The sequence below is a fragment of the Oryzias latipes genome, chromosome 8 (assembly GCF_053564925.1).
Source record: "Oryzias latipes strain Hd-rR chromosome 8, Olatipes_Hd-rR_3.1".
NCBI classification, from domain to species: domain Eukaryota; kingdom Metazoa; phylum Chordata; class Actinopteri; order Beloniformes; family Adrianichthyidae; genus Oryzias; species Oryzias latipes.
The window spans coordinates 25807818-25824211 of record NC_136244.1 but is presented as its reverse complement, the minus strand read 5'-3'; the positions used below and the strand labels follow the sequence as shown (position 1 = coordinate 25824211).

Here is a 16394-nt window from a genome sequence, read left to right as displayed (position 1 = left end):
TGAGTTGAGCACGGGTGTTTGTTCTGCCCAATTCCTTTTCATGTGCCTGTTTTACGTTGTTTCACTCTGAGTTATTTCATCTAATTTTTTTTTTTTTTTTTTTTTTTTTTTGCACCATAAGTGTGAAGAGCAAATAGGATGAAGACATTCTTAAGAGTCTGATGTGTCAATGTAAAAGTGCGAAGTGTCGGCAGCTGAAGCAATTTCAAATTAAAAGCTGCAAGCTTCCTCTTTGAATATCATAGCACAATATGAGTAACGCACGCATCGGGCACGGCAAATGCCGCCCCCTATGAACTGCCGCCCTGGGCGACCGCCCACATCGCCCATATCTAAAACCGCCACTGCACCAGAGGAATGTCTGAATAAACCCCTTTTGTAATCGAGGCCATACGAAACGATTTCAAGGGATCCGCCGATGTGGGTTTAGATCCCACCCACTTTCACTGATTGACAGACAGACTAATTCTGCTTAAAAAGCTCATTATGAAATAAGTGAAACAAAAACAAAGCTACTTTGGAAAATATTGATTTTGAAATCTCAGATTCTATAAACAGCCATAGAATTATAACATTATTCAACATGATTAAAACAACTATTTTATAAATGCTGTTTTAAAATAATGAACAGTTTTTTAAAGCAAAAAGAAATATATTTAATAATATAATGGCTAATTTAAAATCTGTGTGCAGGTATTTCCCAATTTCATTATCTTTGTATATATTTATGAGAGATTTATTGGTTGATTTTGTTATTACACAAGGTCATATTCATTTGGGGCTCCATAGTTTGCCACTAAAATTATTTGAAAATTTCACAAAATAATTGTAAATTGTACCATTGAAACTATTAACAAAAAAAGCTTTGGATCTTTGTAAACAGCCTCTTAGAAAGAAGAGGAACAGGTGAGGTTTGGGGGCGTGGCTAAGAGGTACCTAAGAGGAGAACAGGGCGTGTTTAAATGACAGGATGATTATTTATTCTGTAGCTCAGCTGGTGTTGAACACTTCCAGTTATGGCTTTCAGGTTGATCCTCACAGCAGCTGTGCTGACTCTGCTGACACAAGGTAAGAAGCTGCTCATTGAGTTGGAGTCCTGGAAGATCTGCGTTTCAGAGAGCTGACAGGCAGCAATGGAAGTTTTTCCTTCATCCAGTGGAAGGCATGATTCTCAGCTTTGACATGAATGTTGGTGCTTTTTCACCATTCACATCTTGGCAGGAAGGAGGACAGTGTATTGAAGTGGATTTAATCTTTAGCTTAATGCTGTGAGTCAAGCAGAGCGCCATGGAGATAAGCTGACTTCTAAAACCTAAGAAATGTATGTTGATTGACAAAAAATAGATCAAATATTTTCCAGAAGGATGCACCTCCAACACACCTGTGCAGGTATGGAAGTCTAACAAGATTTTGGAGAGTGAGAGGATGTCTGAGGAATGGAGGAGAGGTGTCCTGGTTGCATTTTTAGGAAGAAGGGAGATGTTTGGAGTTGTGGAAGAAGCTAACGAATTTCATTGTGAAGTTAGTGAAAGCTACGCTGAAGTCAGAAGTAAACATTTTGGAGCAACAGTTTGGTTTCACGCAGAGAAAGAGAACATCAGGTGCAATATGTGCTTTCAGGATGTTTCTGGAGAAGAACAGAGAAGATCAGAAGGAGCTGCACTATTTATTTGCAGATCTAGAGTAAGACTATGACAGGTGGAGGTGGGACTGCACCAAAGATCAGCTTTCAGCTCCTTCTTGTTTGCTGTGGTGATGGACAGACTGACAGATGAGGTTAGACAGGAATCTCTGGATCATGATGTTTGCAGACGATATTGTGTTCTGTAGTGAAAACAGGGAGGAAGATCAGCTGCAGCAAGAAATATCTATATGTAAATTAGAGGAAATCTAGTGGAACGTGAAGGGGAGAAGGTGGAGGACTGAGGGTCCTGAGGCATGGGTAAGCAGGTTGGAACAGGTGGACAAAGGTTTCAGGTGAGATCTGTGACACCTGAATGAAAGGAAAGGTGCAGAAGACTGTGGTGAGAGCCGTCATGTTGTTGGTTTAACCCTTGTGCTACCTTAGATGACCCCACCCTTACATTGACGTGTTCTCCCTACCATGAAAAAGGTGGATAAAGGTGGAAAGATTTCATGTAATCCATGGACACCAGTGAAGATCACAAATCATTGAAGAAAAAAGGTTCAGCGCACTGTCTAGTGGGTCTAGATGACCCAACTCCCAATGTTAAAGTGCCTAGGATAGCACAAGGGTTCAGGAAGACCAAAAACGATGAGGTAGGAGAATGCAAAGGAGAGACAGATGATCCACCATGGGTGGCGTCCTCTAAAGGAAACAGCAGAAAATACATTTTCTAGAAAGTTTCGATGATTAGTTTCAGCAGTAGCAGCAGCAACTTCGGCCTTCATCCAAAGAGAAAACATTTTTCCACAACTCAGACTAATGTGGATTAAATGTTTGGCCTGAGGACACAGTGTCAAAGCTTGGAGTTGAACCCCCGAGCAAAGCTTCTATTTAACACTTGTATTTATTTACTACTTTCAGTGTCAGATGGCAAAAGCTTCAAAACTTTCCTCTTTAAGCAGAAAACATCATTTATCAGTTTTGAACTAGTTAAACATTCATTTGTAGAGTCTGCAGCTTTCATAATAAACTATTTGTGAGAAAAACATAGTTATGTCTGAACGAACCTTTGACATTCAAAAAATGTAAGATGACGAATTATGCTGAGTCTAAATGAACAATGTGCAGAACTAAATAGATGATCTATTTTCACTGTGCTTAAGAAATAAGTGCATTAAATCTTAATTGATTGTTTAATTAATCATTAGTTTTCTGTTTTTTCAGACTGTGTCTCACAGTTAGCGGGTAAGTGAACATAATTATTACATTTTCTGTTTCAAAAGCCAAAATGTTTATTTCGTGGTAGAGCAGAAAACTACAAAAGGCCTTTAAATATTGAAATACCAAATGCATTTCTTTTGCTTAATTAATATCACATATACTATATTACATTATAGTAAGTAAGTAAGTAAGTAATCTTTATTTATATAGCACTTTTCACAGAGAGCGACTCACAAAGTGCTTCAAAATGTTAAAACAATATGTTACACATTTACTTATTTTATTTTGAATTTATAGCAGTTGAAAATAGTTTTTAAGCCATTAATCAAACTATATTTGTCAGTCATTATATTTAATGGATTTAGTCTGTCATATGTGTGTACTGTATGTATAAATGTATGGAAGCATATCTGTCTCAATATTCAAAATAAAAGTCAATACCCAAAATGCTTTTTCATTATCACAATAAAGCTGAGTTCGTTGACTCAAAAATAAAATGAAAATCTGTCCACCAAACGATTGTTTCTTTTTCTTCTTAAACATCACGTATTTTGTGACATGATTAAAGTGATTATGCGAAGAGGGGATTGGATTTTTGTTTTCACACCCACCGTGCAAAAAGTGTCCCTCATTTCATTTCTAGTCAGGAGCTCCAGGGGGGAGGCGGGGCAATGATGTCAGTCCTCAGTCAGTGTGGCGCTCCAGGGAAGGCTTTGGAGCGCGAAAAGGACCAGCCGGCTGCTCCACGCGAGCAAAGCATGCCTCTAGTGGATTGATTTTTCATTTTATTTTTGAGTCAACAAACGCAGTTTTATTGTGGAAATGAAAAAGCGTTTCGGGTATTGACTTTTATTTTGAATTATGAGACAGATATGCTTCCATATACGTGGACAGTTGTCAAGAAGACAGCATCATCTTCTTTTATTATCTTTATTTTTTCTTAATTTATGGATTAATATCCTAATTAGACTTGATATGACTATGCATTATTTTTTTAATTGATTGTCTCTTTTTTGCTGAAGTTGCTTGAAATTAGGCAAATCAATCAATCAGTTTAAATTGTTGATGCCCCTTAGTTTTATACTCCTAACTAAATTTGCTAATTTTAATAAAGTTTTTTTTATTTACCGAGTAACTAAAAATGTGTAACTATAAATTTCATAAAATACTTTGTTATGACATTTAAAATATTTATTTCCTGTCACTTAATTTTAAACTTAAATGTCTCTTGCAGTCTGGCGACATTTCCTGACAATATTTATTTTATTACATAATTGCAGTTTCTGAGTCCACAAAAACCAAACCAGTACTTTTCTTTGCAGTTTGTGGTCTGGCAAATCTAAACACCAGTATTGTTGGAGGACAAGATGCTCCTGCAGGGTTCTGGCCTTGGCAGGTCAGTCTGCAGTCACCTTCACACTTCTGTGGAGGATCCCTCATCAACAACCAGTGGGTGCTGACGGCCGCTCACTGCTTTCCAAGGTGAGTAACAATAGTAGAACTGATCAATTATCATCAGAAGTTGAGTTGATTACTGGGGTCTATTCTTGTTTTGATTCATAACTAAGATTAAAACAATCCTGAGAAAAAAAAGCTTTATAAGAAGCAATAGACCTGATTATCTACATTTAACTTTCAATAACATTATTTTCTGAATCCTTTGTTTTTGATTCCGTGCTGTTTTCTTCTGTAATTTAATGAAGGAAACAGTTGAGAACAATGTCTCCAATCAAACCTCACAAAACGTTTCTGTTTTCTTTCTCAGTGGCAGTGCATCTGATGTGACTGTAGTTCTGGGTCTTCAGAGTCTGGAGGGATCCAACCCCAACAATGTTTCTCAAACAGTGACAACTGTAATCGTTCATCCGAACTACAACTCAACGTCATCGGATAACGACATCGCCCTCCTGCAGCTCTCCTCACCAGTAACCTTCAACAACTACATTTCTCCAGTCTGTCTGTCTGCCACCAACAGCACCTTCTACAGCGGAGTCAACACCTGGGTCACCGGCTGGGGCAACAATGAAAGTGGAGGTCAGTTAGTCATTGAAAAACATGTTGATTTACTATTGTTAAGGGAAATTTTATTACAGTTGTATTTATAGACCTTCATGGTGATTAGGACATCATAGCGAGAAGCTCCTGGTTTGAATTTTGTCTCTGTGTGGAGTTCTCATGTGTGCTCTTTAGTCACATGATCTGCCAAAGACTTAAAGCTGTATCCCGCAACAACTGCATGACTCAACAATTTTTGAAGTTTAATAAGTAAAGATTGTATTAATTCAAATAAAATAAAGCCTGATTTGTGGTACAAAAAAATGCATGAAATTAGTCAATTAGTCAACATCTTTCATGTTGGTGGAATAAGCTCGGACCACAGATGGATAAAACCTAGAGCCTAGATGAGGATGAGTCTAGGCTCTATAGGCACCAGTTGTCATCAACTGAATGCACAACATTGCTAATCCCAATACACATTAGGATTAACAAGAACATATAAAAAAAGAAAGCAGAGCAAGAAAGGTTTTGCTGACCATGTCCTGACACCATGTACCTGCTTGGAGCTTCTATTGAATGCTGATAAGAAGTACTGTTTGATCATGTCAAGCTGGTACTGGTTCCAAATACATCAACTTAAAGCTTGCAAGTAATAAAACGACATGGCACACTATGTAAACAAGTACAAACTCTTTGAAATTAGGATTTACAGCAAAGAATTACAACCAATCTGGTGCATTTTTTGACAAACACTTTACCTGAAATCTGAAAAATGTACATTACAAATGATAAAGCCCTTTGATTTGTTAAGGAAGAATGTCTGTACCTCTCAGTATTCCGTGAATCCGGTTGTTTTTGAGACATTACAAACATTCAGAAGCAGTTCTTTCATGGACTTTAGATGTTGTCAGTTGATCAATCTTTTTCTTCTCTTAGTCTCCCTTCCTGCCCCACAAACCCTTCAGGAAGTACAAGTACCGATTGTGGGAAACAGACAGTGTAAGTGCAGCTATGGAGCCAGCTCGATCACTGACAACATGGTGTGTGCCGGGTTACTGGAAGGAGGCAAAGACTCTTGTCAGGTAGATATCTTCATAATTTTTGTTTTCCAGATCTTTCGCTGAATTCTTCCTTAAATTAAAATGTTTTCATCTTGAAGGGAGACTCTGGAGGTCCGCTGGTAATTAAGCAGAACAACCTCTGGATCCAAGCAGGAGTTGTGAGTTTTGGAGAAGGTTGTGTTGAACCTAATTACCCAGGAGTCTACACCAGAGTGTCCCAGTACCAGACCTGGATCAACACCCAAATCACCAGCAATCAGCCGGGCTTTATCGCCTTCACCTCCAATGGAACTGACAGTGACCTCAGTGTGTCGTGTCCAGGAGTGCCACCAATTGTAACCGGAAATGCAACCACCACAACCCCCACCCTCACCACTCCCACCACCCCCAACCCTGCCACCATTACAACCCCCACCCCCACCACCCCCACCACAACCCCCACCCCCAACACCCCCACCACCATCACCACAACCGCCAGTACAACCCCCTCCACCACCAGCACCCCCACCCCTGCCACCACTACAACCACCCCCACCACCACAACCACCCCCCCCACCACCACAACAACAACCACCCCCACCACCACAACCACCACCCCTACCACTACCACCACAACCACCCTCACAACCACAACCACCACCCCTACCACTACCACCCCCACCACCACAACCACCACCCCTACCACCCCCACAACCCCCACCCCCACCACTACAACCACAACCACCCCCACCACCACAACCCCCACCCCTACCACCACCACAACCACCACCACCACAGTGTCTACAACCACGAAGCCTACTGGTAAAATATTCTGTTAAACAATACATTGTTTTTAATTTATTCAAAACTAAGGAATGAGTTTAACATGGACTGAAAGTTCCAGACTTAAGCTTTGGTCACTTGTACCAGTATGGCAGGGAGTAAACCCGTTTGGGTTCCTTGTGCAGTCCGCATGCAGGATTTTTATTTGGGGGGTGGTGGGGAAAAAGACAAATATGTAGCTGCATCTCACCCACTTAACCTTTGCTTACATTTATTTTTCTCAAATGCGCAAGAATATTTTCAAGTTCACTGACCGGTTTATGCCCTTGATATTTTTGTTGTTGTTTTTTTTGCAGCTGCCGTCTGTGGATATGCACCACTAAACTCCAGACTTGTTGGTGTAAGTTCAGTGACGAATAATGGTCAGTGGCCGTGGATGGCAAGTCTGCAAAGGAATGGAAAGCATGTGTGTGGGGGGACTTTAGTTTCCTTAAACGCTGTGCTGAGCAATGCTGAATGCTTCTCAAGGTGAGTTACAGCTGAAGTTGATGGGCTTATGCAGACCATATCATCATGACCTGAGATGACCTTTTTTACAGTTCAGTGTTTAGGCGCCATGAAATCGTAAATGGCTACAGATTAAAAATCTTAGATTTACAGCAATTATCAACTTTATATTGACTCTGATCTGCAGGTGTTCTACCACTTTCAAAGATATAATAAATGCTGAAACACTGTAAAGTTTTAGAATACTTCAATGTTTCCAGTTTTTAAGAAGTATTAAGAGTAAAGTGTTGAAGCACTCTGAAAAAAAAGACGGATGGTACAAAAGAGCGAATGGAGTTACACTAAGATATTCAGGAATTAAATCATAGACCAATATGATTAAAGCAGCACAGTTGAAAGATTTAACAGATGAACACAGCCCGTGTTAGGGTTAGGACTTCTTTTGGCAACTGAAATAAATTATTCCTCATAAAGTTCTCTCCACGTCTCCTGCAGAAGTTTATTTATTTTATTTATTATTCGTTTATTTAACAGGGACAGTGCACATTAAAAGCATCACTGCAATGCGCCAGAATTAGCCCAAAGGCTATTTTTCATCCGTAGTCCCCGGACAGGTGTTAAAAATTGTCAACCTAAAAACATAAATTAAAAACATTAATTAAAAAATATACATTTACAATTAAATTATCATCTAAAATACATATACTAATAAAAACATGCACATAGTGAAAACATAAAAAACAAGTATAAAACACACAAAAGTGATAGAGGGGAGGAGGAAGGGCAGGTGTTAATCCAGTTCAATGTGAACATGTTTGCTGTGATATGAGCCAGTTTTTTAGGTTCTTTTTAAACAGAGTATGTGGTGATGCGTCTTATGATGTGAGGGACAGAGTTCCATTCCTGTGCTGCTGTTACAGAGAAGGCGCTCTGGCTGAAGGCACTTCTCCTCAGAGGAACTATACAGTCTTGTTGACCCGACCCTCGAGTCACTCTTTGGGAGGATCTTATTTTAACAAACTGACTGAGTGGAGGGGATGACAGACCGTTAAGGATTTTATAGAATAGGCATAGTTTTGTATACTTGATGAAATTCTCCCAGCTTAACAGTTTGTGTTTTTGTAAAATGTCACAGTGATGATGTCTTATTGGTTTTCTATCCAGTACTTTAATTGTTTGTTTGTAAAGTGACTCCAGAGGTTTTAATGCTGATTTGTTTGCCTGTGACCAGGTAGTGAGGCAGTATGTCATGTGTGATAAAATCATTGCATGCATGAACATTGTGGCAGCTTGCAGTGACAAATTTGCCCTAATAAATCTAAAATTGGACAGGTTAGACCTCACACGGTTACAAACTTTTTGAATTTGTGATTTAAAATTGAATGTTGTGTCAATCAAAATCCCAAAGTATTCAAACTTTTCTACAATGTCTATTTTCTTTCCTGCCACAAAAACATCAGCCAGAATATTTTTACGTTTCTGGAAATGTTTGCCTCTTGTAATTTTCTATAGTTTCATTCTTCTGTCCATTTCATTCCAAATCTGCTCAATGGGGTTTAAATAAAAATAACCTTTTTTTAATCGGGTAAATTTACTGAGATCCAACTCCCACGTAGAATTACGACCTGGCCCAGAGGCGGCTCAAGGACAGGCATAACAACAACAGTAAAACTATATGCAAACAACATTTGCAAAAAGAACAGACAAGATGTACACCTACAGCCATAACTACAAATTTGCCAGGAGCGTAGTTTTTAACATTTAGAAAACTGAGATGACAGCTTGTAAGGAGTTCTGAAAAGTGGGCACTAGTAGAGTTTATAGCAAATGACTTCAGCCTTTAGCAACAGAGAACTGCAAAGAGGAGGGGCCAACTGAGGTGTGGCCTTTTAGAAAAACAAGACTGCTGCTATATAGCTAACAACTACAGTTTTGGACTTTAAGCAGGTATCTCACATATTAAGTTGATTTTTTAAATAAAGTTTTTTTATTATTTAAACCCAAAGAAAATGTCTACAGGAATGGAGAGGAAGCCAGTTTAATAAGAAAATAGAGGTGGCAGTGGGGGGGTGTTAAAGTGGGCCCCAGCCATAAAGCTGGTGATAGGGGTCAAAAAATTATATATAAAGATTTTTTACTATAATGAAATCTAAATCTAGATTTTGCATTTGCAAATCTATCATGTATTTGTGTCAAATAAAAACAAGTTGTTCAGCCAGATGCATTGATATTTGTAACAATCACCTGAGAACAGGCTGGTATTATCTGCGTATTGGTGAATATAGTGTATTGCTTGAATTTTTGGCATTAACTTTGATCAAATCTAATATTTCGTTCCTGAGCTGTCATCCCTCTGGGTTGTTAGTCCTACTCTGATACTCAAGAATTGTCAACGTTGTAAAATGTGTCCGTTGTAAAAAACCTGTTTTTTCTGTACCTCTGTCAGTTCCTGACTTACCATTGTACCACTTCAAGCTGATCATTGGACTTTACTACTGTGAACTGGAATAAACACTTGGGATGATTAAGATGTAAAGAAACTTTTGATCGGTAGTGTTCAGAGAACACAAGGATCACACAAGGACAAAACCTAAAACTTTGTTATGAAACCAAACAAATATTTTCATTCTGGTTGACTCCATCATGTTTTCCACAGTCCTCCTGTGGCGTCTGAGTGGACGGTTGTGTTGGGTCGTCTGAAGCAGAATGGATCAAACCCCTTTGAGGTGTCACTGAATGTGACAAATATCACTCTGAGCAACCAGACAGGGTCCAATGTTGCTGTGCTGCAACTCTCCACCCCGCCCCCCCTGAATAATTACATCCAGCCCATCTGTCTGGACAACGGAAGAACTTTTACTGTGGGAACAACATGCTGGGCTGCAGGCTGGAGTTCTGGACGGGGAGGAGGTGAGTCTACAGCTACAGAGACTCTCTCTGTAGAGAGTCTACAGAGAGATTCAGACGTTCCCACAATTGTCAAAAGCACCAGAGTTCTCCATATACTTTTTTTCTACTCTTCTAGATGAGCAACTTTTGCAGGAGTTCCAGACGTCTGTGTTAGACTGTGGGACAAATTCTACAAGTGACAGCATTTGCACAGATATATTTACACTGGAGCAGGTAAATGATGAGGCATTGAATTAAACTCATTTACTGTCTGAAAATATTTTACAAAATGTCTTCATACAACCAAAAAAGAGCTGCTGCCTCCAAAACTGAAATGATTGATTTTACAAAGCTAAAAGCTAAATGTTAGTAAAATGATTTTAAAAAACATTTTTAAAACTAATATGTGTAAACAATATTTGATTACAATATTCTCACTGTTGTTTGTTTTTAATTTGTCTAAAGTCTTATTCTCAACTGCCCTTATGGGTAAATATGGGCTGTTTTTGGATGGAAAATGGTCATTTATGATATTTTTATGATATCAAGATCACACATCGCTGAGTGTACCCATAGAGAGAAAAAGTTCATGGACAATTTTTTCTACCGGCATGTTAGCAAACATTTAAACATGTGCGGGTAAGTAATGGGGGAGTAGGTTACATACAACGTATGCAGTGGATATGTTAGTTTTGTTAAAGTTTTGCTCATATTTCTAATGGAAACACAGCTAGTAAGGTCCAGAGCTGTTGGCACATTTTTGCCTATATGAGTCCATAGTGTAAAAACCCCTAAAAATGTTATGTTTGAAGTCAAAACTTGAATGAGTTGGGACAAAAAAGGTCATTCTTAGGTCAGGAGCAGCAGTTCTTACTTTAAAAAGCGACCTGGAACCAGATACAGGAGCACGATTTCTGATGTTCATCTGGACAACAGTTGGAATCTGATCAGTTCACTGATGACATCACTAAGCCAGCTTTCCTCTGTTTACCGTCTGTTTCATCAGGGTGACTCTGGAGGTCCGCTCATGTGTAAGCTGGATGGGTATTGGTTCCAGACGGTTGTGCTGTCATCTGTGAGCAGCACATCCAGGACAAAGCGAGCTACACCCATGATGGTTTTTGAAAAAGTGTCCAACTTTCAGGACTTCCTTTTGCGCACACTGGAGACATTTCTGAATCCACCCAACACCACTTCAAATCCTCTGGCTTCAAGCGCCAGAGAGGGAACTCCCTTTTTTTTCAGCTTCCACCTCTTTATCCTCTCTTTCTGTCTGCTGTTCTTCTCAAATAGAAGTTGAAGTTTTTCTAGAATTACATGATGTGAAATCCACAAATGAATGTAAGTAGTTCATTTTGAAACCCAGACAGGCGTTTCCTGGTTGACTACAATTTTGTTAACATGTAAAAATCAAGTGGGGCTGTTTGTTGGGGTGCTGAATCAGACATTCTGGGGTATATCTGCAAAAACTTTGACCCTTCATCTTCCATCAAGTTATTCAGTTATTCAGGCTTACATCCAATGAACCAGTCGACATGTTTGCTTTGACAGAATAAGGAAGTCTGTGACCCGATTGGTTCAGCTGTTTTGTTTGTCAAATGTGGTCAAAGGACCCAAATGCTAGAATTTTGCACATCCTCTGGGGGGCGCTGTGATTCTTTTTATCTTCTTCAAACCTGTGCTGTGTCACAGTACAAATTATTAATTGATTTAATCCGTCCTGTCTTAGCATTAATTTATTTCCTATGGAAGGACTCAGAATGTTAGCAAACGTTTCTATCCTCTAAAAAAACTCATTTTTTAGGAGCCCTGCTTGATTAAACGGACATTTTAAATGAAAAAAAAAGTGAAAAACTTTTATAAGTGCAAAGTGCAATTTAAATCACAGCTGTTTTCTGATGTTAATAAAAAGATGAAGTAATAAATGGACTGAAATTATTAAGAATGTTACTTTGATTACATCTTTTGTTTAGCAAGATTTACTGACTTTATTTTTTTTTCTTTGTAAATATCACAACTGATGCAAATATTTAGAAGAGATAGAACATTGTGATGATCTATTTTAAAATAATGGTAAGGAGGTATGTTTTTCTCTTTGTTTAAAAACATTACTTATTTAGTCATATGCTTAAGTTCAATCAAATCTAAAAAAAAAAACATTGGCTTGGTAAACTCTGCCATGTTTTGTTATAATTAATCTTAAAAAATTTGGATATCTAAAACTGAAAAAGAAAATTATGAATTTCTGCATCCATGAACAATACTTCACTACTGTTCTTCAATGCTCCATCTTCCTTTAACATGGCTGCTTGGCCATCAATGTCTGAATGGATGGCTCGCCATCAAGCTTCATTCTCTCTTCAAGAGAATCAAAGGGTAAATGAAAAACCTGACCTGTCACTCAAGTGCAACATAAACAAAACAAACATGGTTTCTAGTGATGGGACATTGTGTACTGAGGCATTGAGGCGTGTGCCAAGTGGTGGAGGGGGCGTTTCCTCTGTGTGTGTATTGAGGCTTCCTTTATTTAAGGGAGGAGTGGAAAATGATGTCGTCCAAAGCCGCCGCCAGGCTGTACCACATGACTGATGCATGAAGTGGTTTGGATGCTGCCATGAGTTCTGACAGATATGAATCCCTCTGGTTCAGGTAAAAATGTGTTTGATGGAGAGTTACGGTTGGTGAGAGTTGGGAGATAAGTAAAGATTGTTTGGAAATTTAAGAGATGTCATAAAAGCATGATCAGTGTCCAAACTCAAACCAGCCTCACATAGGAATGGGTATCCAAACTTGGTGTCAAGTCGGTACCAGTACAGTGTAAAACACGGATTTTGGTGCTTCATTTCGGTGGTTCACTTCTAACACGTCAATGATTTGTATTCCACTGAGTTTTGTTGTTCAATTCTAGCCGATCAATCATTTTACCTCTGCAAGGATTGTGGGCGGGCTCATTGAAGAAGGTTTAGGCTCTAAGGGTGGGTGGAGTTTCAGTCAAAACACAGACGGTGAAGCGAGCCAAAGGTATCAGGGGTGTAATGATTCATTTTAACAATGGTGTAATTTGTGGTTGACAATACGATCCAATTCACTGACTTAAAATGGATCCAGGACGTCTTTAGCTAAAACCTCAACCAATGTGACTCAGAGAGAAATGCCTAAACAGGTGAAGTTTTCCAGATTCCTTGTTAGTTTTTTCAAGATCATCAAATGTTTAAATTAAATATATGTACTACCAAGCAATTAAACTAGAATGAATGTCAAATCCATTCACATTTTTGTTTCCTAAAATTAAGCCCACTGTTGTTTTTCCACATCCCAAGAATCCAAAGGGAACATTCATTCATTCATCTTCTAATACGTTTTTTCCTTTCGGGGTCACGGGGCTGCTGGAGCCTATCCCGGCCTCTTGTGGGCGAGGGGACATCATGGACAGGTTGCCAGTCTGTCGCAGGGTCGAGTGTCCGCAATCACACACCCATGCACTCTCACATTCACATCTAGGGACAATTTAGGTTGACCTATTAACCTATGAAAGGGAACATTCTTAGAACATTCTAGCACACTGGATGGTCACATGTCTTTGCTAAATTCAAAGTGTTTCCACACATTGGACTGAAATGATAGACTGATCCATTCCATTCTAATGCACACAATAAGGTCCATGAACGTCTTTGTTTTCCTAGTTAGAGCTGGAATCTGGATCTTGATTGTACGGATGGATTTTGCTCGTAATTTTTCTAGCACCGCTAATGTTAGCTTGGGATTATCAAGGGCTGTAAGTTAGAGAGAAAACAAACAGATGACAGGAAATTGTGGCAAGCTTACTCCGTGCCAACAGTTCCACCCACAAATGGGGTGGAACTGGCTCAGTCTGTGGCCAATCCACAGACCACTTTGAGGGGGCTGAGTGCAATACGTTTTGTGAGTTGATTTTTTTGTCTCAGTAAAGGTTTGCATTCAAAGATACCAAGTGTCTCACCTTTGTGAAGCTGATCTGGTTTCTTCTGTCAGTAATGATAAGCCCTGTCAAGAAGGTTCTCCCTGTTTATAGATGCAGGTTTATTGTGGAGCCAGTTCTAGATAGAACGGTTGCAGACTCTATATTATCTTATTGTATTATTGACGTAAAGTGGTTCCGGATTTTGCTTCTTTTTCCAGTGTCTCTCATTTTCTTTTTAATTATGAGGTCAATCGTGGTGGTCAGTTGTGAGTAGACGGTCCAGTTCCTACTAATGCTGGCTTGTTTTAATTGCGACTGTCCGCCGCTGTTCATATATGTATATATAAATATATATACATATATGAACAAGAAAGGCAGACTGAACAAAATGGGAAACACCCCTGAAGGTGGTAGAGAAGGAGAGGGCAAAGATCCTGTGGGACTTCCAGATCCAGACTGATAGGATGATAATGGCGGACCAACCAGACATTGTAGTGGTGGATAAAGAACAGAGGAAAGTTGTTGTGGTGGATGTGGCAGTGCCAAGCGATGGGAACATCAGGAAGAAGGAACATGAGAAACTGGAGAAATACCAGGGACTCAGAGAAGAACTGGAGAAAGCCTGGAAAGTGAAGGTGACAGTGGTGCCTGTGGTAATTGGAGCACTTGGGGCAGTAACCCCCAAGCTGGAGGAGTGGCTACAACAGATACCTGGAAAGACCTCAGACCTCTCAAGCCCGAGAAAAGCGCAGTGCTAGGAACAGCTAAGATACTGCGCAGGACCCTCAAGCTATCAGGCCTCTGGTAGAGGACCCCAGCTTGGAGGAGAAACCACCCACGGAGGGTGAGAGGGGCGTTTTTTTTTCTTTTCAGTTTATAATCCTAAAGATTGAGTGTACATACCCTAAAATCAAAATAACGAATCTACTCTCAATGTATAAAAAAATGTATGTGGCGAGCCAAACTTAATCATCTCAGGAAACACTCCTGAATCTGGTAAGTGGTAATTTTCTATAAAGAAACTTGTAAAATGTGAAGAAAAAAATGCAATTACTGCGACGAAGGAGGAGGAAGCAGGATCACATGGGCCTCAGTCTTCACAAAGCAGCCAGTGGTAGTTGGAGAGTTTCACCCCAATACAATTACCTTCCTATCCAAAAACATCTGTGTAGTGAAACAAACGCTGTTAACGTCATCCACTGAGTTTTCCCCAATGTTTCTGAGTTCTGTATTTTCAGTGTCTGATGTTTCTATTTCCTAACACTTTTTCAATCGTTGAAGGTTCACACAGGTTCATGTTTAACAGCCTGTGTTTCCATTTCAGAAATATTTGGCCAAATTCAAAGAAGAAATTTGAGCATGTAGGTGTGTCTTTATTTTAAGAACAAGGAACACGGAAAGGAATTTAAAAAAACAACAACCCTGGTCATCCTGAGCATTTCAATACCACTTAAGTTCATCTTAAACATGTAGTCAATTCTGATTTTTAATAGAAGCTTGAGTCACTTTGGTTTTAACATGAATAATCTAAATACAGATTAAAATCTAAAAAGGATTTTAGCTGAAAAATGAAACAAACTTAACAGTAAACTAGTTTGACGGGGAAAACCTAAACATTTGCTGTATAACAGAAACTAAGAATAAACTGGTTTTGTAGCTGTGAGGTATTTTCCCCTTTGCTCTTACAAATTATTAGCACTGATTGTCTTCTTTCTGCAAGGCTGGTTCTTCAGATCTATCCCTCTGTCTGGTTTCCAGCTGTCTACTCCATGTTCCATGGCTTTGTCACAACTGCCCTAAGGGGTGGATATGGGCTGCCTGTGGGGGAAAATGTGGCAAACCTGTATGGGGCACATAGAACATTTCTAGACAACCAATGAGCCCTTAAGGCAAAATTGCTGCTGCACATTTATCCATGGGTGTGCTGCTGGTGACAGGTTGTAGTAGTTACACAACACGTGAGGGTAAGTAAGGACAAAGTAGGTGAGATGCATGCTGGTTGTACACCCCCACCCCCGATCCTGCATGCTGCGCCCAAATCCTGTCCAAAGAGCCCCTTAAGTGCTGTTCATGTGATAAGTGCACATTCTTTGCTGCAGCCTGACTGTTAGAAACGAGGAAATTAAACGATCACAGTGTAGCCTGTGTGGACATCCAATGGGTGTCCTACAGGAACTTTATATATTAAGTGCACACCCCGTACTGCAGCATTTCTGCACGGTCAGTAAAGAGTACTCACTCCTTACTAATTAATGACTGGAGTGTAGCATAAAGACACGGCACAACAGCATCGTCTGTATGTCAACTTCCATCAGTCTTACAAATACTTTTCTGTCTATACCACACACACAAAGGGGTACGTTCCATTTTCATTACATTTCTTAAGGTG

General features: G+C 39.5%; 1 protein-coding gene across 1 annotated transcript; it reads left to right on the top strand.

Annotated features, from left to right (window-relative positions):
• Positions 1-990: 990 nt before the first annotated feature.
• Positions 991-11494, top strand: LOC101156975 (polyserase-2-like). The gene is made up of 11 exons (XM_078951914.1): positions 991-1068; positions 2852-2872; positions 4171-4330; positions 4614-4882; positions 5783-5928; positions 6006-6234; positions 6640-6699; positions 7020-7197; positions 9833-10086; positions 10202-10299; positions 11072-11494. Exons 1-11 carry the CDS (start codon positions 1017-1019, stop codon positions 11363-11365), a joined length of 1761 nt encoding a protein of 586 aa, XP_078808040.1. The 5' UTR covers positions 991-1016; the 3' UTR covers positions 11366-11494.
• The last annotated feature ends 4900 nt before the right edge of the window (positions 11495-16394 follow it).

What these genes read in the sequence shown, in the direction of transcription:
- LOC101156975 (XM_078951914.1), top strand. Translation starts at nt 1,017, where the DNA reads ATGGCTTTCAGGTTGATCCTCACAGCAGCTGTGCTGACTCTGCTGACA. An exon ending in GCCGCTCACTGCTTTCCAAG is followed by an intron (nt 4,331 to 4,613) that starts GTGAGTAACAAT and finishes TTTCTTTCTCAG; the next exon opens with TGGCAGTGCATCTGATGTGA. An exon ending in GAGGCAAAGACTCTTGTCAG is followed by an intron (nt 5,929 to 6,005) that starts GTAGATATCTTC and finishes TTCATCTTGAAG; the next exon opens with GGAGACTCTGGAGGTCCGCT.